Here is a 24,891-nt window from a genome sequence, read left to right on the forward strand (position 1 = left end):
CATTTCAGGAATACAAAAACAGGAATGCAGCAGCTTCGCCTGATGCTGCACCATCGCTCCACAAAGTTATCCCTACGTCAGTGTTCCATCATTAAGATATCTTTTAAAAAGTGGGTATTAAAAAGCTCAAAACATTTCCATCACTGTATCTCATTATTCTACGCCACTACAGCTTCTGACAACCTTTGCTGCTCAGATCAGAGAGTGTAGGTGAAGAAGGAAAGCACTCAGGGCAACAGTTCTTTGTATGTTTCAAGAGAAGAAAAAGACTAGTGAGGATAGCAAAACTCTTGCTCTGTTGTGTAGTTGATAAAACACACTAGTTAATACTGGTTTGGAGCTGGAGCTCTCCACTAATAGTCAATGCCATGCTCATTGTATTGGGAGCTGTAGTCCTCATGGTAAGGTCCGTGGTACTCGTCCTCCTGAAACTCAGCCTGATAGTCACTGTCGCTGATCTCCGAGCCGTTGGTGCCGGTGCCCTGACTGCCGTTGGCGTGGATGACTGGCTCTGTCGGGGGGGCGCAGTACTTGGGGTCGTAGACCTGTCGACCCAGACCATACACACTCATACCCCTCTGAGACGCCACCTTATTGGTGCCCATCTGGAGGGAGATGGTGGAGTTGTCCATCGGCTGCTGCGCCACCTTCTGGTCGTAGATGTCTCTGCGGGTACCAGGGGCTGACATGCCCGCCTGCAGGACACCAGGAGGCAGCAGACATTTTAGCACATGATGAAGGTAGTATACATATACTTCCCTTGTACTAAAGGCTCCGTTTTGGACTAATTCTTATTATTCCACACCTGAAGGACAACATTTGACAATTTAAAAGATCAGTTTAACATCTTAAATCATCACTGCAACATGGTTACATTGTGAATCGTAACAAAAACCCCATCTTTAACTTCCTCCTGTCTATCAAGCCATTTTTGCTTTTACCTCCCAGGTTTTTAATATCTGTCTCTGAGGATTCTGCCTTCAACCCAATACTCCAGAGGTGAAAGGAATTCACTTTGTGCTGCTCACAGCTTTGAAAAATGACTGAAATTACAATTACCGTCTCTCGGTTGTATGCCTCCACCAACCAGACAAGCTGCAGTTTGCATCCACATCGTCCAAAGTGTCATCACTTCATTTAAAACTTGTAGACATTTGTGTGAAATTATTGTAATTAACATTTAAATTCTTGAGTTCTGGCTAAAAATGTCACAATGACCTTTGACCACCAAATTCTAATCAGTTCAACTTTGAGTCCAGGTGCCATTTGTGCCAAATTTATATTACTATTACTGCTTTATTCTATTTTATCCACTGCTGCTGTTATTATTGGTAGTAATTACTTTTCTATTGTTATTATTACTGCTAATACTGCTATTACTACTATCATGATATGTATAATTTCTTATTGATTATCATTATTATGTTATGTTTTTCATTCTGTACACATGACATCTATCACACTTCTGTCCATCCTGATAGAGGATCCTCATCTGTTGCTCTCCCTAAGGTCTCTTCCTCTTTTCTCCCCGTTAAAGGGTTTTTGGGGGAGTTGTTCCTGTTCAGATGTGAGGGTCCCGGGACAGAGGATGTCACATGTGTACAGATTGTTACGCCCTCTGAGGAGAATTTGTGATTCGTGATATTGGGCTACACAAATAAATGTAACTTTTGCCGCAAAATGTTGTGTTGTGTACACAACATCATCCAGCAAGTCGCTGCAGTGGCCAATCACATACATGCAAGAGCACATTCCTGTATGCAACTGAAGAGAGGATTCCTACGACTCGCCACAAAAGTAGAATAGAGTTGTAAAGTCCTGCTCTATTCTAAATCCCTGTGCAGTGTTTTGGAGTCTGATAAGCCCTCATAATCATAACGGTTACTCCCTCTGGACGTCCTGGATCCTTTATCATGTCTCACAGGTGTTTGACACAACATGCCGCCACCACCACAGCTCCTTGTTTGATTTAATGCAGGCTGATCCGGTATGAATCCACATATTTGTCAATGCCGTTATTAGCACAACTAAATTCCATTCACCTTCAACTTGTATCGGGGTAGGTGCAGAAATCTCAAGTCAAACCTGGAGACATAAAGTCAAACTATCTGCATGAACAGATACAGAGACAATCCTCCACATAACATTTGTTGTTTTAAGGATGTATTGAATATAAATAGATCAAATTAGAGCAGCATTATAAGAGAAGCAGGCTTTAACCTGGCTGGCTCCTTTGTTGGTTCCCATCTGCAGGCTGATGGTGCTCTGGTCGTAGGGTTTGTCAGTCTGAGTCTTCGGATCATATAGATGTCTTCTGGTTCCATAAGCAGTCATTCCAGCCTGACTCGCACACTTGTTTGTCCCCATCTGACGGCAAAAGACCAGCGATAGGATCTCACCAAATGCAATCACATATACTGTAAGTAACTCTAAGAAGAACCATTGGCATTGTAAATGAAGGTAATTTAAACTGTTTCTTTATCACCGTGTCCGTCATTGCATTGATTGGCTGTTCGCTCTGCTTTAAAGAGACCAACCATTGTTTCACTGCAGGAGAAATAGGACTCTCTAGGGACAGTGCTGACCCGGTTTATTTCAGTAAAGTGGGTATATTTACAGCTACAAACAAAACATCAGCTCTCAGGGACATCAGCCTAAAGATATAGGTTCATGCGTTGGCTCTAAGAACCACTTCATCACCAGTCATAGTTACCTGCAGTCCAATGACACATTGACCGGCCTTGATCTTCTCATCGTCAAAATGTCGAGCTTGTTTGTCTGCATATTTCACCCCGATATCAATCTTTGAGTCCATACCTTTGGTCTTTGCCTGACAGAGAGGACATGCTAGTCAAAGGACATTACATTTTGTTTCCTATAGCAGTAGAAAATGTGCTCCTCAGCAGACAATGACCCTCTGTACTCTGTGTTCACTCACCATGCTGGCCAGTGCAAGCATTGTGGTCTGGACTTGAGTCATGTTCCCGTTTTCAAACAGGTCATTGGCCTCAAAGATGTCATTGGGCTTCAGGCCATAGGCCAGGATAGCTTTGATGAAATTCCCAAGGTTTTCCAGCTGCAGAAAAAAGAAAAACAAGGAGTGATGGGGGCTGGGAGTCCACCACAGCACAAATAATGCTGTCAGTGAGAAGCAGTGAAAGCTTCAGGAATGCTGGGAGCTTCTCGACTCTTTCCACTTCACAGGTCTCACCTTGTGCCAGTTCAGCTGGGAAAGGTTGATTCTCTTTACTGAACCAGTCTGCAGCTTGTTAATCAGTCTGAGAGGAAAGAAACAAATCCATCAGAACTAAATGTGATCTAGCAACTATGGAGGGTACTGTTACAGACACACAGACAGCACACAGTAAGACAGACATATAGAGACAGACAGTATACAGACATATAGAGACAGACAGTATACAGATATATAGAGACAGACACACAGACATATAGAGACAGACAGACCTACATATAGAGACAGACAGTACACAGACATATAGAGACAGACATATAGAGACAGACATACAGACACAGACATATAGAGACAGACATACAGTATACAGACACAGACATATTGAGACAGACAGACAGACAGAACTTACTCGCAGAGGATGACTCCATCCTTTAAGCCTTTCTGGAAGTTCTCTCCAATAGACATTCCTGTCACCTCCTCAACCCAGAAGCGGAGCTCCTCCTCCCTTTGGAGGTCATATTTCAGAGCAATCTGAAAAACAAAACAAGTTTAATCTACATTCCACATTGGAAACAAAAACAGTGAATATCAATAAGAACTGCGGCACTGGATTTAGCAGCTCTGTACAATGAGAGAAAGTGAATTTTGAGTTAAAATATAGATTTATTTACTGCTGATTCATTTCCCATCAGAAACCCAGCTGGCATACCCTAACTATGAGCTTCAGTAACAGAGACTAGGTCTGAACCAGGGTCTGATTTCACCAGCCAGTACAGTAGATACTCGTGTGATTCCCTGATAGAGAGACGGTACATAGGTACTTCACATCCTGACACACAGACCAGAGACTCAAAGCAATAACTATGGGACTACTTAGACTATAATTCAGACCAGACCGTTAGATACACATCGAAGCTTATTGGGCCTGACTAGTTCTCTATTATTAGTAGAACTTATATGCGTTGTGTGGGTTTAATAAATGTAGAAGACTGCAACAAAAACAAGAAACAGCAAAAGCTTTAAGTTGCTCAGCTTTGTTCTCTCTAGTCCAGGGCCTCCTGGAAGAACTTGAGCTCCAATGATATTCTTTGTAGAAGATTCAGAGGATGCTAAAGTTTCTAAACCTGTAAGCTCTTGTATGTGTCAATTATCTTACTTTTTCTCTTACTAATTCAGCAATCAGACCGTTTTTACCTTTTCTTTCAAGCTTTCCATTTCATTTACACAACCAATCCTGTCACTTTTGTAGAGTACCAAGCACAGCGCTGTAGCTGCCTTGCAGGACAACGGTCTGAAAGTGTGCATTGTTATGATTCATACAGTATGATTCATCACATCCAGACTACAGAGAGGGCTCAGGAATGATTGGAGAACACATTTTACAAACGACTGTGGTCTGTTTCAGGCAGACTGAACCCTTCACCCAGTCCTCAGTTACCCAGTACTCCATGGTCAACATGGTACTAGTCAGACGACAGAGGTTTGGTACACAGCGAGGCTCATTGTGAGGCAAAGTTTAATGTTACTGTAGAGTAACCTCTTAACAGTGTAAACAGCCTTTTAGTGTTGGCTGACACTGCATAAACACTCTGCTCATCTACAGCAGGGCAGAGTCCACTTCACTTTATAGTCGGAGAAGAACCCCCGACAGAAACCATCTGCTGTCCGACTCAGATCAGTCCCTGAGGCTTAGTCTGATAGCACGCCTCCACAGAGCCTCCAGAGAGCGTCCACAGGGCCTGAACGCATCATAATGGAACTGAAGGGAACATTCGTTCTCCTCCTGTCAATGTTTACAATGTAACATTATAATAGATCGGCGATTAGAACAGCGTGAATGATGTCCTGATCGCATATTCGACTGAATATTGACCGATAACGATCGTCAGTAAAACTGTATTTCACATTGTGATGGTTACTATTAAACTGTGTAGTTAATCCGCGGTTCACATGTGTGCGGAACCACGAGGAGGATCAGCAGTGGTCCGTTACACCACTACTTCCAACGCAATAATAAACATATTACCAAATGTGTTTGCAGGAAGACACAGGAAGGCCCAGGCCCCAGATAAAGTAATGAATGTCACTGTAATGTGGTCGATACGTGCTCTGGTATTAATCAGTGCTGCATCAAAACTAGTGCTGCAACTACTCAAGATTTTTTATATTATCATTAGTTTGCTGATTATTATGTATATGAATCATTCAGTAGAACAGAGAAAATGTTTGGCATTTTTGGAGTAAAAGGATTTATTTATTATCAAAAGTTTAGTCTCTATGACTCACTGACTAATTGCTTGAGCGCCAATCAAAGCTCCTTCTGATTGGTCAATGCCTCCCAGCTAAAGTGGGATGGTGGTGGGGTTCATAAAACTTAGCTAAAAAATTAACGGGAGAGCGAGATGAAAAGTACAGTGTGAGGAAGTGGAAATATATTTCATCCTTAATTGTATGCCAATAATACATCAATGTGAGGCTTTGAAGGCACTAAATAGTTTTGTCAATGAATATTAGGTTAGAAAATGCTAAATTTGACATGATTTAACATGACATCGGTATAAACCACGCACACAGACACAGAGATGGATGGTGGATCAGACTCAGATAATGACGTCTCTCTTCACCTCCAGGCTGTGGTGAAAGGTTAGAGCTCCTGTCATACTGTCAGGGCTGAAAACTGTCACTTAGGAATTGGTGGGAGGGGCTTCTTGTCTGTGGAGTTTGACAACACAGAGGAAACCACCGAGAGGCCAAAGAGCTGCAATGATTAGAGAGGGGGGTTTCTCTTCTTCACTTCTCCCAGCAGTGACTTTCGAGGAAGATTGCCAAGAGCTCTCAGGAAAAAAAAAATCAGGCAGTGGAAAAAGGGATTTCATTCTTTTGATGGAAACATTAGACTGATCTGGTTATGATTTGAGCCAGCTGGAAGTGAAAACCAGACAAACCCCTCCCTATTTCATCTCTGCACCCAAAAGCATTTTTTGATGACAGCACAAAACTGCACACATTTCAAAAATAGGTTGAGTCCTACACACACACACACACACATCACAATGCACAGTCAGGGGTTATGTAGTCCAACCAAAGTGATAGTAGAGTGAAGTGTGATAACAAAACCACCCAACCACAGGGGCTCAACCGCGTGATGAAGCAAGGCTGAGCAAACAGAGAGGCTGCTGTTCAGTAAAGATAGAAGCACGCAACATACCACGTACTGTGGTTAGGGGAGCCATGTCACTGACTCAGGAGGGAAGAATGCTAGATGGAGGGCAGCCACTACTCATTCTTTTCTGTATAAATTCATCTGTCACTGAACAATAAATCACTTAATTGTTTAGTATATTAAATGTTATGCCATTGCAAATTTCCAAGACACTAGGTAATGTTTTATCCTTCCAAGAGCCCTGAACTCAAATATATTCAGTTTACAACCATATAAAACAGAGGAACGCAAGAGAAGCCTAACTGGAACCTGATGGATTAGTAATTGTCTGCACTAATTGGCCTGGGTTGTTCTTTAAGATGACCATTACATGATGTTGCTTCCATTCTGACACTTCTACAATTGTGTACCTCAATTCAATTCAGTTTATTTTGTTTAGCCCAATATCACAAATCACAAATTTGCCTCAGAGGGCTTTACAATCTGTACACATACGCCATCCTCTGTCCCGGGACCCTCACATCGGTACAGGAACAAATATGATGTCATGTGTACAGAATGAACAACATAACAGAGTTACAACACATGTAATGCTATCACAGGACACCCTGAGCTCACACCTGGGTGTGTATCCCATGGTAGTCAGCCCAGACAGCAGCTGCTCTTCTCAGCCACACTCCGTGACTGCTGCCCTCCGACTCCTACCTGCCACAGGTGAGCTCAGAGAGGTGGACCACAGGTGGGCTCAGAGAGGTGGACCACAGGTGAGCTCAGCGTTTGTAAAAGTAGAGGCTGCACTGTTGTGGAAACCACTTAACTGTAACAGTAATAATGTTATAATTAGACAAAATACCTGTGATAAGAGTACCAGTTGAAACAGCAGCTCTACTTTAATTATCTATTGCTGTCATGTCATAATAAGACACCAGGCACACATAGTGGGGCACAGAACCAGCCAGTGTTCTCTACAGTAAGCATCAGGTGGTTTAAGCTGTGATTGTATTATTTCTACACATCTGACAGTTGAGATGCAGCGCCAACGTTGTTGAGTAATGATGCTGGAGTTAGTAAGAATGTTCCCATTAGTAAATACAAAGTGAAGAGCCACAATAGTCGCATGGAAAGCAGAGAGGGACACATGTGGCTTTGATAAAAGTCCTGAGCTGAAACATGATCTACCGTGTTTGAAAGCCTACCAATCACTTCAAAGACAAGTTCTATTTATCATCAATAACACAACCGGTTCACAGCTACTGTATGATTATCACTCACAACCTTAAATTTGGTTTAATTAAGTTTTGTGAGTGTCTGTGAGTGCAAAACAATATGCATTAATTACATGCTTAATTTAAATTCTGTAGACTTTTTATTTAAATAACCCTTCAAACCAGAATATCCTGTGATTTGTACAAATCTACTTTAATTTGAACCTTTCCACAAAACATCAGAGAAAGAGAGCCACAAGCTAACCTGAAACACATGTCTACTACGCAGGCTACAAGAACACTGAGGAGTGAGGCAGTGGGCAGAAGGCCCAATGGATGGGGTCCTCATCAAGGGGGTTCACCGAAGGGTTTCAGGAATGTGGTGTACGCAGCAGAGAAGAGCACGGACTACTGATCACACCACATGAGGGCCCCTGCCTGACCTCCTTCTATTCACAGAGGTTTTACTGCAATGAACTGGGCCTGTGTGATTGCAGTTGTGACAGAACACCAGCGTCATCCCACTTCACAGATGGATTTAAAATACAGATGCCTCACACTGTAAAAGAGGGTATCCACCTGCCCACAAGGTCCTTTTCTTGATTCTGCTACTTTGGGTTGAATCCAATAAAAACTATCAAAAGACAGACGGACCGTGGAGGTGGTATGGACGAGCCCTCGAGGCAGATCTACTTCTTCGTGCTCTGGACGGAGTCTGGCGCTACAGTGACTCACTGAGTGACTCTCACTGAATGAGACAATAGTTGGCAGTAGATATCTTTACAGCACCACACTTTGGCATATTTGGCATAATGTCACAACTGTTCCTTTTTTACATTCTTTTGTGAGGTCATTTCTTTAAGGATTTAAACTGAAATTCTGGTCAGACCTTATATGTTGCACCTTTACACCAGACCATTTGTGTTTATTTGCATCACTGCCCAGCGATCGTTTCCTGTTTGATGACAAAATACATGCTTTCTATTGGGGGGCAGAAAAGCACCCCTCTGGCAATGTGGTGGACATTGCTTTGGACTGTTAGGGAACTGTTCTGACATTTGATGTGCATGTGCAGCCAAGTGTGAATTCCTTTTGTGGGCGCACTTGTGGCATGGTTTCCACTGACTGACAGGGAAACGTGCCACCGTCTATTAGTTGTATGGGAGGTAGTGGAAATGGGTCAATTATTAGTGCACAATGCCCATATCGACAGCAGATGTGCAGGTTTTAGTCCCGGATGCATGGTGTCTCCAAATGGTCCCAGGAAGGCCTTCTAAAATACTTGTAAATGACTTATTATCATGAAATTGAAGTATGTTCTTCAAAAGAGGACGCTCTTTTGTAGAACATGCTCCACCTCAACAGGAAAATAAGAAGATAGCTCCTCAGAGGGTCCACAGAGTGAGCATTAAAGTGCAGCTTCAGGTCATCAGATGGGATGTTTTCTGCAACCTTCAGCAATTTTCTGAGAAAAAAAATGACCATTTGAAAAGCTGCCATTTGAGTATAACTTTCCATTCATTTATCCTATCACACTTTCCCATTCAAATGCATGCATCGGCTTTGTAATGACTCTTCATGATGGATTTGAGTAGTGTTGTCACGATACCACGATGGTGACTTTGTTACGATAGCCTGCCTAAATATCTCTATACACATACTGACATGATACCACAGCAAAAACTTAAAACATCAGGAAAAGTAATGAACATGGAACTTCAAATTTGTTTTTTATTACTAAAAATGTTGAAATGTAAAAATGTATTAATTGAGTCAGTAATAATCTTTACTTGAGTTTGAGGAGGAGAGTGGTACTGCAGCAAAAACATTCTAATACATTCAGATGAATCTGTGTAAAATCAGGAAGACCCGACAACAACTGCAGATGTGCTTCCTATTGGTGACCGTCTGCTCTGTAGTAGGTGTGAGTCTTTATTGGCCTCATGATTCCATTATAATTCATCTGACTCATTCAAATGCACAACAATTCTCGAGGCATCTCAATGTATTACATCCTCAATTTTTTATATCACTGCACATGGATACTTCTTCTATAAAAATGACAAAACCAAAACATAAACCTAGGAATGCACCGATACGATACCAGTATCAGGGACTGAGTCAGATACTGTGCTCGTGTACTCTTACTTGTACTGGTAACACTAATCTGATTCAAACTGTTACCACTGCAGCAACATGGCGTTAAATTGAGCCTAATAAGCCGCCCTGCTGCAACCATAACCAGAAGCACAAATCTATTGGATCAAATCCACAGTTAATAAATGAATAGCATTACCTGAGGCCTGTGGCTAGATGGTGTGCATTTTCACCAGGCTATGTTTTGTGTTGTGATTTGGCAACAGCTAATAGTGTATGCTACTTCAGCAATAACTAACATTAACATTAGGATCAACATTAGGATTAATCCCCAACAATTTCCTCCAAGTAGGACTGTTCCTGTCATGACGGACTTGGCTTCTTCAGGGCTCACACTAACTAAAGTGGTTGCATGGCCGGCAATAGTTATTAGTTGCTGAAACTGAAATCACGGTTCCCATTCTGTCACCTTGTATTTTAAACACTTAAGATAGCATGATTCTGAAAATGAAACATAAAGGAATAAAAGCTTTATCACAGTATCTGACACTTTGAATCTTTTGTGCTGATCCGATCCGTGAGTTTTATGCTGCGTTGCCCCACTAGTAATGACTCTACTCTACTGTGTAATGTACTAAACTGAACTGGAACCTAAAGCTAATGTGTCCACCCTCACTTCCTGGTATACAAAATACCAGTAGTGCCACTGATGGCAACTGATGTCAAAGATTGGTTGCCAATGGTGGCAACCTGGCAAACATTACTACCGGGCCCTGTTCTTGTTTATTGACACCGACCTTTTTTGCATAATATTGATTTGACATAATTAGGGCCCAAGTACTGACGTACCTATTGTTCTTCTAATGCATTTTTTTATTAGGGCCGGAGGAAAGTTTGATGTTTCGTGGAACGTCGTTGCCGTGGCAACGCATTCTTCACCATGAAGAAAGAACTTGTTTACGAGGGGCCTTAAACACATTTAAAGTCCTGAATGTAGTTCTCATGTGATTTGAATGCTTCAGAGTGACAAGATAGCGCCCCCTAACAAATTTCGACGAGGCAGCCCTCGCATTACTTTTCACCGAGATAAAAGTTTGCCAACAATAGTTTTAAAGCCATGTCAGTAGGCATTAGTATAAATGACCTGTAAAGCAGTAAACAGTGGAGTCAGGTTACATGTTGTAATGAATGATCCACACTACATTCTGAAAATGCAGAAGAGACTAAAATGATCACAAAACATCTGCAAATGAAAGCTCACAGTGTTCAATTAACAGCAAGTTGACCCCACTTTTCTCTCTAACCTCTATTCTCAGCACAAACACATGTTGGTTTAGAGACCTGCATATACTTTGATTGTTATGCTACAAAAACTACAGCGCATATTAAGTTAATGTTCAATCTTTACAGGCTTAAATTTGAAATAGTATTCATAGAGACACTCAAAACATTTGAGGTTGAAGCCCCTGCAAAATGAGCTGACGACGTCGCTGCTCCACCCATGAAACACCGTCTAACTCGTGCACGCAGTGTCTGATAGTCAAGGAAGTGCACGGCCTCATCACCCAGCGTCCAGCCGGTGACCTCGACATGAGCACGGGCCGATCACTGCTGCAGTAGCTTTAACTTGATTTGATGGGATTATCAAACTCTTTCAACATTTTATTAAATATAATTCGACATTTACAACTTTGTACAAAAATGGATCTCACGCCCTTCTTGTTCAGTAAATGTCTTTCGACGGTGAAAAATAATATTCACACACTTCAGAACTGCTGCAGGAAAGAAATCATAGAGGAAACACTGGTTTGGTTAGAAAACAAAACCACCTGAAATATCATATGCCAATAAGAGTAGATGTGTTTATTTACAGCGCAACAACAAAAATAACTAGTGAGGTCAACTTACAGATTTGTAACTTTGTTATGAAGTACAGACTTTAATCAATCTTCACTTTAGCACAGATATGATGTTCCTAATGATGGATTACAAAACTCAAGTTCACTTTAAGTCACACTATGGTAACACCAGTTAAACCCTTTGGTGCTGAAGTGAATGGAAACATATTTGAAATAACACAAATGACCGTACGCTTTAAAAATAATGATCAGCAATATTAAGTACAAGTGATCTGATTGAAAACATGCTGCAACTGTGGTCCTTTTCTCTAGCTCTCTTCTTAGAAGCTTCTTGAGACACAGCTGTATCAATAGAATGTAGCCAGATGTGTGTGATCAACATGCACACTGATCTCCTTTAGACATTTCTACAATCCCGTCTAGAATAACATCAAATGACACTTTCTTTGCGATGCGGCCTCCAGTAGCCCTGCTGCATATTTCCCTTAGTTATCATTTTAATAATAGAAAGCGACTACAATTACACTAGCTCTAAGTGTCTAATGATAAAAGATATCTCAACATAAATGAATAGATGTTGTATGTCGATAAGCCAGGACTCAGGCCTCAGCAGCCAGCCACACAGAGCCAGCTGGGCCCTCCTGCCTCCACTAACAATGACTACAGTAGAGTGTGAACCATGGGAAAGATTGTTCACAATGCAAACACACGGGTCAACAAATCAAATAAATCCACTCATCAGCTTTAGCGTTTGAAAAGTGATCCAATCCACAAACAAAGAGTGGCGGAAGGAAACTTGTTCCCATCATTGAGGTCAGTTCGGCCTATAGCGTCGACAATAATCACTTAATAACGGTACCGAACCCGTTACCGTCAAAAAGCCCAAAGTTTGGACAACTTCCGTCAGAGATGAGAAGCTGGACTCCTACACATCTCAATACTGTAAATAGCGAGATAGCAACAGTTTAACGTTATCTCATCTGCCTCCAGTCTACGTCCATCTCCCGGCACGCAGTCGGTTCTACACCAGCTGGAAAAGAGATTCTCGACATTCGGAGATTTCGGAAAGTTTAGGCCGCCTTTGCCAAATGCACAAGTGTGGCCGAGTGCTTCTCTGTCTGTGAAGATGGTGCGTTAGCTGAGCCTTTGTTAACGTCTGTTTCCCCCCCCCCCCCCCCCGACACACAAAGCTAGAGACGGGACTTCAACACTTACTTTGTTTCTCACTTCAGCAGATAATCCGTACGATGGCCCCTTGTTAAAATGTGTCATTTTCTTGAATTCGTTCGAAAACCCAGATGAATATCCTCAGCTACAATGTAGCTTAGAGCCGGCTGTGGAGAACTCCTCAAGCAGCAGCTGTTCGGCTCCTCTAAAAAGACAGAGCAGGAGGAAAGTAAGTCCGGTGGGCTTCACAGAGAGCAGCGAGAGAGACTGTTCTGCCTGCAGGACGGGCTCACCATGCAAACAACCTCCACCAATGATTGACGTGCCCACAACAGCCAATCAGAGCAGCCGAGGTGAATCGGGCTACTCCCCTCTCCTGGTGCTCATCAAGGATGAACTTCAACACTAACGCAGCTATCTAAAATAATAAAATAATATATTACTGAAACAGATACAGTTGTGTTCATGACATCATTGGGCTGACATTGACTGTATGTTGACATGAATAGAACTGCTGCGGCATAATCCTCTTTCACCATGAGTTAAAACAGTGATTGCTTACTTTAAACTGAATATATATATATATATATATATATATATATACACATTAAACACACCACAAAGAAAGACAAAAAACAGAGCTGTGACAATCCTACAGACACCAAAACACCAACATATAAAACAAAACCCCTTTAATCACACTCATGAACAATTAATCAGTCACACTGCACTACTACCTCCACTGCACTATTACCTTAATTCCATTGACACTGTTGTTGTATTGTTGTATAGGGTTATGTTCATATATATATATATATATATATATACTTTTTGGATATATATTTATATTTATATTGTACATAGTCGTTAAATGTTTATGCTTACATCTGTTCTACTTTTTTTTGTTGTCCTTGTTTTTTATTTTTTCTATATTTTAATTTGAACGTGGAAAGCAACGAAAACCCGGAGTCAAATTCCTTGTATGCGTACGTGTACATGGCCAATAAAGCTGATTCTGATTCTGATTGATCTGCTCAGTAAAAAAACAATGGAATCATTTTTTGACATTCCTGAATAAAATTGGGTAAAAACGTTTTCTCTATTAAAGTTGAAGAAATTGTTGATTATTGTAATGTTTTGGATCGCCTTGAAAAGTAGCATCAGGCATATTGCCCTCGAGTGGTTCAAATCTTTTCGGTAGTTTGTGGCCCCTCTGTTCTGTAGTGTTGCCCAAGGCCCCCTGCTGTTCTGTGTAACATGCTGCCACTGGTACATATCATGCATAAATACAGCATTCTTTATACTGAAGACAAGTGACAAATTCATGTCCCATAAAAAACAGCGAAGAAATAAAGTGCTGGGTTTCTCTAAACAGCGACAGTGACAGCTAAAATCAGCTGAAATCATTATTTTTGGTCCTCTAACGTCTGTCCCAAGTAGACAAAACCACCTTAGCTCCCAAGTGTCAAACCTGCAGCCAGAAACCAGTTCATGCATTTTCATTGTGCCTTTTGAGTGCTCCGTCCACTCAAAGCCCTGTACACTACATGTCAACATTCTCCCAAACAAACACTGATGGCAGGGGCTGCAAGGTTCCACCTGCCCATCAGGATCTAAACTAACCATTCACACACCGATGGCACATACTTCGGGAGCAATTTGGGGTTCAGTGGACACTTCGACATGCGGACCGGAGGATCAAACCGCCGATCATCCTATTAGAGGAAAACACTCTGAGCGACAGCCGCCCCGACAGCGACCTTTCCTCTGAAAAACGAGTCAGAAAAGTTGTTCAGTCAGGTTTTATCAACTGGTAATCTTGGCTCAGGGTCTATTTACTTGCTTTCTCCAGAGCTTTCATCCACTTTTCATTAAGATGGATCAGTTGTCATCACCTGACCTCAGAATGAAATTGCAGAGACACAGACAGAAAGTGATTAGAGTTGGACCTGCGCTAAGTGCAGCCACTCGAATGCAGACTGGTAGCGTAGCATGAAGCAACTGGGACCAGGGTCCGGCAGCTAACTGGCTCCACTTGACAGACTCTCGTGCAATTGTTCCATATTGTCTTCATGTTCAGGCTGGTTTAGTGGATTTGGAGGTTAAACGTCCTACCATGACATAACATGGACCCAACCACACTGATCGTGACTGCAAGTCGTTTGTCGCCACAGCCCACCTACTTCTTTATGACCTAAGCCGCTACAGAGGAGAAATAGTGTGCCCCAACCAACCCAGGTATACGGGACTGAACTGGGTGGATCTTTTGACTGCAGGGGTGAAAAACACACCCCGTGAGCCATAGCTTAGACAAATATTTTGGTTTGTGTGCTCCAAGAACTTTGGCTGTGCCTCAGACTTCCTTTTGAACACACCTCCTTGACAAGAATGGAACAACCTGTTGGCTGTGAAAGGTGTTTATGTTGTTGAACTATGGCATTTCTTCCTTTATAAGATGGTATTTTTGGTTTTCTTATAAATAAGAGAATCTAATGTTTTTCTATGTAACTTCAAGTATACTGCAGTTCGACCTTACAGAACTATTCAATTATAACAAGGTGTTAACAAAAAAAAGAGCATTTATTCATGATCATTACAACAAACATTACAACATATTTCATCCTACATTTGTGTTTCCATGTAACTGATAGTTTTCACACTAGTCTTCCAAGGAAAATGGATCTGGGGTATTTGTCTCTCAGAGAGGACCACTGCACAAAGAAATAGTCGGATATTGGGTACAGGATCTTCCCCGTGAGGGACAGCGTCTTTATCCGGCAAATGCTTTCAACATAAACTATCGAGACTTTCTTCATTCCCAGAATTCCAAGCAGGAGTCCTGCCACACAGAGGGGAACGCAGGTCCCTGGGCCGTTACACAGCACCTGAAACAACACACACACACACACACAGACAAAGGAGGGGGATGAGTACATTTCCAGGAAGTGGCAAACTGGTTAAAGGAACAACACTGGGCGATGTGTGTTTGCTGTTTTAAAATCATCATCTCTTTAATCCCTATGTGTCCATTACAGTGATAGATTGCAGACTGATTTGTTTTTCATCAATATACTAAACATAGCACAAAAAGTAAGGAAATTTGTGTTTGGTAGATTATTTCTTTGTTGTAACAATGCTTCTTGGCAATAAATCTTATACCGTTGGAAAGCCTGTTTATTTCCCTTTTAAATGGTGCCACATTAGTAAGGAACATGCATTTGTGGGATGAGCAGCAGAGCTGAGTATGTGGGTTGCGTCCTTGAAAAATGTGCCAAATCTTCTTTTTTTTTCTCTGCCAAATATAGTTCTTGGCCTCAATTCAAATCAGTTAATTTCCACATTTTCGATAATTTGTGCGCAGGAGATACGTGTACATGAAGAGAGCCAGCACAGTGCACCCCACTGCTCTCTCTTAGTGCAGTGATGTTGCACGCTGTCGATCCAAAATGACACGTGGGAGATCCGCTTGTTACATTGTGTGCAACAAGAATCAGACTGCTGTAAGATAACAGAACGTCCTGTGTTCATGTGTACATCAAACATGTCGTTTTGATTAACTATTCTTTCATCCGCACATAACCATGGCTGGCTCCACATTTCTCTTTACAATAGCCTACAGGTAGATGTGCGGCTGCGATGAGCAACATGATTGAAGTGATCAATTCTCTGGGCAATATGGCCAACATCTTAACTATAAAACATCAACTGTCCAATAGTTTGTCCATCAACTTTGACTGTATTTGAGCACCAAGCATCATTGATGCAAACAGAGTCTCCCTGCATACAGAGTCCTTCACTCCACCCGTCAAGTGCAGCTTGATCCACAATGGAACCAGGTCTTTGTGTGGGCACTTGTCTCTGGTTGATGGGTTAGCCTGAGTTTTCCTGCAGACTGGGCAGTGGAATAGCAGAGTTAGCGTAGCTTCTGTCTTGGCTCTCCTCACTCTCGACTCTACTTTCAGTGGCAGCAGGTCTGGCTGGGTGGTCGGCCGTAAGCAGTTATCATTTCAACGTCTGCTAACCCTAACCCTAACCCCACGAATGAATCCAATCCCCACACTTCCTTCTCAGGTGTTGAGTGTATTCTGTCATATGCCATTAGTGCTCCATTAATAAAGACAAAATGACAAAAATGTAGCTCTGTGATTGAAGGGGGTGAAAGTAGTGAATGTGATAAGCCATGATTGTCACAGTAAATGGACTGTACTTGTAAAGCACTTTTCTAGTCTTTCCGACCACTTAACACTACATGTCATCATTCACCCATTCATACACTGATCAGGACTAGCTAACATTCACACACCGTAGGCAAAGCCACGGGAGCAATTTTGGGGTTAAGTGTCGACATGCGACTAGCGGAGCCGGGGATCGACCCTGCTCTCCACTGAGCCAGTCTCTACTGTCACTCTCTACTGGGTCCATCTATAATAATGGTCCCACAGGTGCCCCAAGTTAGCCTGGACACAAAATGACCAAAAATGCGTTAACATGCTCCTGATGCACATGGCAGGGCGCCCCTGACTGCGATCTAGCTGCATCGCTGCAATAGTTACCACAGCTGAATGTGACGGGACAGAAAGTCTCCAGAGACTGCAGATGGAACAGATCCCTGCTGCCTTCAGGTGGCTGGAAAGAGTTACCCGTGTAAAGGAAACAGTTTGGGTTTCCTGGGACTTGCTACGGAAATGATTTTAAAACAATCTCCATCACATCATGTTGCTCACCAAAGCCACACATCATAATAAGTGAGTTATGCGAGTATGCTTCAAGCTAAACACAAACATATACATGTACAACTTAACATGTACCATCCCTCCTCAACACCCAGATTGAAGAACTGTAGTAAATAGTCCCAAAATTACGAGGAAAGAGAGCATGCGTGTGATTCAGAGGCAGCAGCGAAGGCAGCTCAGTGAGACTCAGAGACAGAGGGGGAGGGGCTGGATGAGTATGTGGCCTCAGGGCTGAAGGCAGCAGAGGGAGTTGAGGGAGTTTGGGTTTTCAGGAAACCAGACAGAGCTGCTCTGGAGTCTGGAGAAGTCATCATACAGCTCCACAGCACAGACACAGCCGCACTAATAACCTCTGCACACTGCCCTTCATTCTCACAACTCACCAATAGACATACTTTACACCCACACAATGAAATGGTTCATTAGCAGCAGATGCAATCATTACAATTTCCCATTTAACTGATAAAATGAAGTGGTCAGTTTACTTTTTTTTTTGCTGTGCAGTAAATAAAACAAAGAAATGGCAGCAGAGTCTGCCATAAACATCAGCAGATGTCAGCAGATTGCTCCCTCTGGCTGCAGTAAACAGTACTCTGGTAGGGGAGGTTCACTTTTTCAATGTGAAGACACAAAGACAAGTACTTGTGGCACTAACTCGTCTATTGACCAGGTCTGCTGAACCATTAGCACTTTATTCTGCTTTTCACTAAGTTTGAAATTCTAAAAAACACCTTTTGCAAATAACTACAAAATGTTATCTACATTAAACACATAATTTAATACTAAAAGCCTGTGGTTGTAGTTTACTAAACACTGCCATTGAAATACCACACTCAATTATCAATCACCTGCACCCAGAATGCACCTGTGAAAACACCTGTAACCAATTCGATCACTCAGAAATCAGAGCTTGAACACTATAAATAGGACTCAACAATGGAGGCCAAACTTGGAGAGAGAGTAGAGTTCATCTAAAAATAGATTTCTTTCTTGTTTTATATTTACAGTTCACGTTTCATGATTGCTTTCATCTATAGACCCTCTGCCTTGTGGTACCATCAGAATCAGTACCATGCTCATGAGGGCGGCCCGAGGATTACTGGTCAGAAGCCTGGCTGGAACATTCCTGGCATGACTGGTCCGAAAGTCCCCGGCTTTGTTTCAAACCAGCCGCCAATAACCAGAGGGTTCTGCTGCACAGACGCTCACAGGTCTGGAATCTGCTCTCACTATTCTCATCCGCTCAACACACAGTTCACACAGACCAGAGAGAAGCTGCATTATCTGCTCTTTATCCGAAGTGATAAGCTGACAGATGTGTATTTCACTGACTAAAGCACAGCAAGCTTGTAGTACATTTTACGTTTCCCAGAATATTTAGGTTCTACACTTCATTTGTGAGGTGAATTTTAAGATTTCGGCACATCTTCATCAACTGGTTTGGAAGTAATAAACTCTGCTGCTCAGTTTGGTCAGAACTCTGCGATATAGGCTCAGTTTGATCCTCCAGTCGACAGAGTAGAAGTAGAGGAAACTAAATAAGTCGTCTTGGCCATCTAACCATCTAGGATAGAAAATGGAGAGCCTTCAGGAACTTGTTTCTGTTGGGAGAGTTTTCCTTGATCTTTCATGTCAGCTAGTACTGGCCATATGTCATGTTGTCCGGAGATAAAGACAACATAAATATATATCCGGGGAGACAACAGACAGCGAAAAACAGTAATGTCATGGAAGATGAATAAGTCAGAATTTATTCAGCAAAGCGTTTCCATATCCCATTTATCGCCGCAACTCTTTTTTGACAGAGACAAAACCACCTCAAGCGAACGTAAACATGTTTATGTGCAATTGAGAAGTATTATCGAGGATTAAAAAAAAAATAAAAAAAGTATTAAATGAGCATAAAAAGACAAGACTTTTCTCTGGAAAGTATACTCTCTACTGAACTCTGGTTTATCCAGAGTAACAGGGACATTGTTTCTGGAAAGAGATGTGGTTGATGAATTTCTATATGAAAATGTTCAATGCTTTGATCAGCACAAATTAAACTGCATTCACCTCCATTGTATTTGGGTTTTACCAATGACCTGTGCGGTCATTGGTAAAATGCTTAAGGCCAGAAACCTTGACTGGTGTTGTCACACCTACTGCTCCGTCAGTCCGTCGGATGCACCATGGAGCTGATTCTACAAGGCTCGATGATGTCCAAGCTGACCTACCTTCTAATCTTCCCCATGTTGACTGAACCATTATGTGCTGCTTACAAAATGTAAACCCTGCAAACAATTCAAAAATCCTCATATTTGTTGCACAGAAAAACAAGCAAAGAAAATCAGCTGTTATGAGAAAACATGTTATTCAACAAGCCGTTCAGATCTGGATCCCCTTCGTTGTCATTAGAGCCCTTGAGAAATATCTTTGCAAAGATGTGCCATACATTTTATTTGTTTTAATCGCAAGCCATCAGAGCAGTTGGGCTTTTCCAGAGGGGGGCTTAAAGAGACCGGAACATTTCAGAGAGAGGGTGAATAGAATAGAATTGGAACTGGGGTGAATGAATGATCCGAAGATAAAAAATGATGACATTCTTAGCCAAGTGCTGGGATTTTGTATTTGTCAGATCATTACCTTTCCCACGTCAGAATGTAGGTGTCTCCATCCAATCTTCAGAGAACATGGCATTACAGGAGGGGACAGGAGGGGGGGGGGGGGGGGGGTCTCACAGGAGGAGAGGCAGTTACATCATTCTGTTCTGGGATAGATCACTAACCTCTGAGGGCCAAGCAATATCTTACAGACAAAAGTACTGTAGTCAAGTAAAACATTTACTAGTGGTCAACTGAGCCGTGGGAGGCCTGACCAATCACTGAACTACAGGGAGTGACTTACAAGATGAGACGGCTTAGTGACTCTCCAAACACTCATTAAATGAGCTGTTTGGAGTGGAAGTAGAAGACATGTGACAAAGAGCTCCATCATTCTGATGTGTGCTCCTGGTTCAGCGTGTCATCGCAGAGGTGTTAGGCTAGTGTGCACAGCTGCCCGACACAAACACCTCCCTGTAAAGGTGTCATTGTCTGCCTTTATTGTATCTAACAGCTGATCTCTCAGAGCCTCAGTATTTAAACAAATACCGTGGTGGAGTCTGACCTTTTTCTGCGGTGTGTTCAGTCTCTGGAGAGGTGAATGAGGTGGTTCAGTTTTAGCTGCATTGATCTTAGGTCATTTCCATGTACAATGTATAATGCCTTTTATGAATGTTAAGCCCGTTTACCTTTAAGGAAGGTTTATTCTGACTTCTTTATTTCAAGCTACTACAACAAACTTTCATTTGGTGTTGATTTTGTCGTCCCTGTGGACTACAGTGGTAGTGTTTCTGAGCAGCAGAGTCCCTTTAGAAAACCTCTCATTCTACTGCAGCAGGGTCTCCAGCAGCTATGGCAAGCTGTAACATTTTAAAGCTAGACTGGATGTGTATTGCAGATATATGTAATTCAAATCTTTCACTTGCTGGTAAGTGGGTATCTCCTTAACCCAAAATTGTTGTATTTATTAGGTTAACAATTAACAACAAAGACCAGATTTAAAGAAATTGGTGTTTAAATCTATTTCATTCCTAGATTTATTAGTGGCATTTGACTTGCCTAGGGCCATCCTTATTGTTGAGCCCTACAGTGTTCATATTTGTACATTATCTGCATGTGGACCCTGTAAGTGCAGGATGGAATTGGATGAGTTTGTGCTCTTCCAGAGGGAATCAATCGTTAAAGGGATACTAAAGCAGTTTTGAACCCTACTTCTATAACGACTCACAAGAGACAGTCACAGTCTGTGCAACAGAGGCTGAGAGCCCTGCCTTTTAGTCCGTAGTATGTATCAAGCTCCCATAATGCAACCAATAGCATGTATTCATTAGCATGTAGTACTATCAGTACTGTGTGTGTGTGGGATACAGGCATTGCTACACTCACCATGTCAGGTCTGAGTCTGAAGACCAGAGGAAGAGAATAGCGCAGAGCATCCAGAGTGCTGAGAACAGAGGAGCTCCAGGACTGATGCACCTCCCGGCTCCGTGGGATCCGACCGATGGTGAACTGGGGAACAAGGGCACCTCTATCAGAGGAGCTCGGAGACGTCACCCGTGTGTTTTATTTGGATAAAACTAGCTTTAAACTCAGATATCTCCAATTTTAAAGCTGCAACGATTAGTCTGCTAATCCACACAAATCTCCTTAATACAAAGAAATGTACAGCACTCCATATTCCTTTTCATCACAGTTAGTGCTCACTGATATTCAAATAGATGGGAAGTAGAAATGAGTTTGTTATGTTTGTTATGATCCCAGATGAAACGTCATGCCACCTGCTGGTGAATATTAACAGTGCAGCACAGACAGTGATAGTTGTTTTCCCTTTAGTGGGACATTCTTTATCAGAAAGCCAATATGCACACCGCTCTATAACATCAATATTCACACATCAATAGCGTGATTCTGCAAATGTTTACTTCATTCAACATGCATTTGATTATATTGCTATCTATAAACAATATTATAAGTCTGACACTAGAATGAATCATTATATCTAACTGTATGCAGAGCAACTGCTGCAACAGTCAAATGGTACCTATGCATTGATGCAATACTGTGAAAGTGGAACTCCACCCATAGGTCTGAGCCTGACTCCACCCACTGCATTAGATTAGAAGACGTTAACAGTCTTATTATTTTGTATACACTTCATGACCTCAGTACCTCTTCAAAAACATGTGATGATATAATAGTTTACACTGACAATACTTCTGTACTTTTACTTGAAGTAAACTTTTGAACAGAGGATTCTTTCACTTGTAATACAGTAGTTTTACATTGTTGTATTCGTACTTTTACTTCACTAAATCATTTCAAATACTCCCAATGACAGCTGGCCTGTGAGTGTGTACCTCACCTGTCTGTGTGTTGGTACCAGCTTGGATCAAATGGTGATCACTAACTAACTCCTGACCCAGCGTTTAAAACCGGTCCAATACATGTTCATCCTCAACGTTCATGTCAAAGATGACACATGTCTGAAATGAATTCTAATGAATGCTTAGCTGTAACTGACACTTTAGTTCTTCTTAAAAAAGGACCAGAAGCCATCATTTGCTTTCTGGGGGACATTTCTGCCTTGTAACAGTTGTTTGATGACATGACATGTCCATCCTGTAGACAGCTGTGTACCTGTGCCTCAGAGTCTGAGTGTTGTCTAGAGCTTTCAAAGGTGCAGATCTTCTCTTCACTCATACTGTCAGTGTCAGCAATAACATAGTGTCTCGGTGTGTAGGCTGCAGACAGGCACTCCATCAGCCTCAGGACCTCTGTGGTGTGACCACCTGGAAACACACGAGACACACCGTCAGTTCCACGAGATGACCAGGAGCATGAGCATCCGCTTCTACATGGACACTAGGCCGTCAGATGGAAGATATGGTAACAAATGTCTTATTCCACTTTCATCTAAAGACTCTTCAGCATCATTTTATAAACACTGACAACATTATATATCTAATAACAAATATTTAGAGATATTTAAGATTCAAATAAAATCTAATAGTTATAATGAAAGTGTTGATTAGAGGTGGTGTGAAAATGCTCTTCTTGCTCAAAGAAAAGGAAACACTTTCTTTGATTGTGATGATCAGTCACCCTGCACCCGATGTCTGCTATTTGGCCCCATTGCTTGATTTTGTGGTGACAATGTTGGAGCCTATTACTGTAATGAAAGACAGAGCATCATCAAGTAAAATATGCTTTCTAGTGCAGTATGGCCTGACAAACAGGACCTGTCTGACCACTTTACCACTTAGTCCTCACAAACCAGACCCACCTGTTCCACTACATCGGCTCCATACCGTGCATGTATGCTCCATATCTTTTCCTCACTGAGTCAGTAGAAGTGAACACTGGTGTAGACTGGCCAGCAGCAGTGTGCTGTTGGCTCATGGAAGTGTTCTTCCTTTATCTTTGATAGTTAGTATATTTTATGGGACACATTTCCACGGAGGTTATCGCATGGATATCATCTATCAGAGGTGTCATATAATAACATAATGCTCTGTTTCTACGGGATGAACATGGAACACTTTTCCTGTCTTTTGTCACAGACGGTGCTGATTGATCATGGAGCTCAGTTTGAAAAAGTGTTATTTGTTGCTAAGAACTGCTGTGAATTGTTTGTGAGATCACCTCTGGGTGACTGTGGGTAACTGCTGCCACACTATTTTGGTGTGAGCTCCATCTTTGGGCCAACTTGGACTACGGTACTTCAGTTCTTCCTTCAGTCCATGAGGAGGACCGAGGGAACGATGATGCATGTGACACAGTATTTTGATCATGTAGGTTTGTCGCTGTGTGAGGTACTGGCTTACTTCTTTACTTAACAACCTGTCTATAACCTGTTTTCTGCTGATATCTACTGTACAAAGTTACAGCACAATCCCACACACACACACACACACACACACACACACACACACACACACACACACACACCGATAAACAGACAGACAGAAACTCCTTGCTCTATAGTCAGGTATGGATGAGGTTCCTGAAAATGAATGTAAGAGTTATTGCAGTAGAACTGTTGGACATAAGAAGAGACAACATTAATGAGGCGTCATAAGAAGACATAAGAAGAGACGAAATAAGAAGAGACGACATAAGAGACGACATAAGAAAAGACGACATAAGATGACATAAGAAGAGACGACATAAGAAGAGACGACATAAGATGAGACGACATAAGAAGAGACGTGGACGTGAACATGTCTCCAAATGGTAAAGATCGCATTGATTAGAACTGTGTTATTTGGTCTGGTTCTTTTTCTAACAAGCTTCGTCAGAGTTCAGGACTGTTAAACTCACTTGTTGTTCAACTTGTCAGGGTTGAGGGGGAATACTCTCTGTACAAATATGAAGAAGCTGGAAAAGCTTTGGTGTAGAACGTTCTAGCTCCATCCCAACACACCCCAACAATTGAGCACAGTTCAGCCAGAAGCCCAGTACAGCGACGCTGCAGGTTGTTAGCGTGGAAGCTAACGAGGTCAGCTAATGGCACAACTTCAAAACGAATGTTGCTTGTTCACGCGTGTGCACTGGAATTTTAAATATTGTCTGACAAATTTGAGTAACGTCACGTCATAAGGCTTAGTTGTATCTGTGGTCGTAGGGCTATGACTAACGTGACGTTAAGTTACCCCTTCAGATAAGGATACGGTTACTGTGGTGCATGGACGTAAGCTAACGTCATTAACGTTTACGCACCTGATCCTGCGACGACGAGAACAGCGACCGGACCTCTGGTTCCAGGTTTATAGCTCGAGCCAGTCTTCACAACATAATATAATCGGAAAATAAATAACAAACATAGAAGTAAAACAGCAAACACAGCTCCTACCAGGCACGCCATGACAGCTACGGTGGCTCTGTAGGAC

General features: G+C 42.0%; 2 protein-coding genes across 3 annotated transcripts; both read right to left on the minus strand.

Moving 5' to 3' along the window:
- Nucleotides 1–267: 267 nt before the first annotated feature.
- cnn3a (calponin 3, acidic a) lies at nucleotides 268–12,789 on the minus strand. Of its 2 annotated transcripts, XM_076090800.1 has the most exons (7): nucleotides 12,733–12,789; nucleotides 3,603–3,724; nucleotides 3,212–3,278; nucleotides 2,939–3,076; nucleotides 2,714–2,830; nucleotides 2,221–2,367; nucleotides 268–695 (listed from the first exon to the last, which is right to left on the minus strand). In XM_076090800.1, the coding sequence occupies exons 1-7, from the start codon at nucleotides 12,787–12,789 to the stop codon at nucleotides 354–356; spliced, it is 990 nt and encodes a 329-aa protein (XP_075946915.1). In that variant the 3' UTR covers nucleotides 268–353. The 2 variants fall into 2 exon arrangements, with proteins under 2 accessions (XP_075946915.1, XP_075947287.1); XM_076091172.1 differs by lacking the exon at nucleotides 2,939–3,076.
- Nucleotides 12,790–15,245: 2,456 nt separating this feature from the next.
- alg14 (ALG14 UDP-N-acetylglucosaminyltransferase subunit) lies at nucleotides 15,246–24,891 on the minus strand. The gene is made up of 4 exons (XM_076086146.1): nucleotides 24,722–24,891; nucleotides 22,640–22,791; nucleotides 21,389–21,511; nucleotides 15,246–15,569 (listed from the first exon to the last, which is right to left on the minus strand). The coding sequence occupies exons 1-4, from the start codon at nucleotides 24,864–24,866 to the stop codon at nucleotides 15,339–15,341; spliced, it is 651 nt and encodes a 216-aa protein (XP_075942261.1). The 5' UTR covers nucleotides 24,867–24,891; the 3' UTR covers nucleotides 15,246–15,338.

The sequence above is a fragment of the Anarhichas minor genome, unplaced genomic scaffold, assembly GCF_050575085.1.
Source record: "Anarhichas minor isolate MPS153535 unplaced genomic scaffold, ASM5057508v1 ptg000001l, whole genome shotgun sequence".
NCBI lineage: Eukaryota > Metazoa > Chordata > Actinopteri > Perciformes > Anarhichadidae > Anarhichas > Anarhichas minor.

Bases quoted from the DNA above. Each gene is read 5' to 3' on its own strand.
- cnn3a (XM_076090800.1), bottom strand. From the start codon at position 12,789: ATGACACATTTTAACAAGGGGCCATCGTACGGATTATCTGCTGAAGTG. The intron at 3,279-3,602 runs GTAAGTTCTGTC...CTTTCCTCTCAG, and splicing joins GATGGAGTCATCCTCTGCGA to ACTGATTAACAAGCTGCAGA. The intron at 2,368-2,713 runs GTAACTATGACT...TTTTGCCGTCAG, and splicing joins AATGTGTCATTGGACTGCAG to ATGGGGACAAACAAGTGTGC.
- alg14 (XM_076086146.1), bottom strand. From the start codon at position 24,866: ATGGCGTGCCTGGTAGGAGCTGTGTTTGCTGTTTTACTTCTATGTTTG. The intron at 21,512-22,639 runs GTACACAGCTGT...CTTGTTCCCCAG, and splicing joins ACTCAGACTCTGAGGCACAG to TTCACCATCGGTCGGATCCC. The intron at 15,570-21,388 runs GTGAGTGTAGCA...GTGTTGTTTCAG, and splicing joins TCAGACTCAGACCTGACATG to GTGCTGTGTAACGGCCCAGG.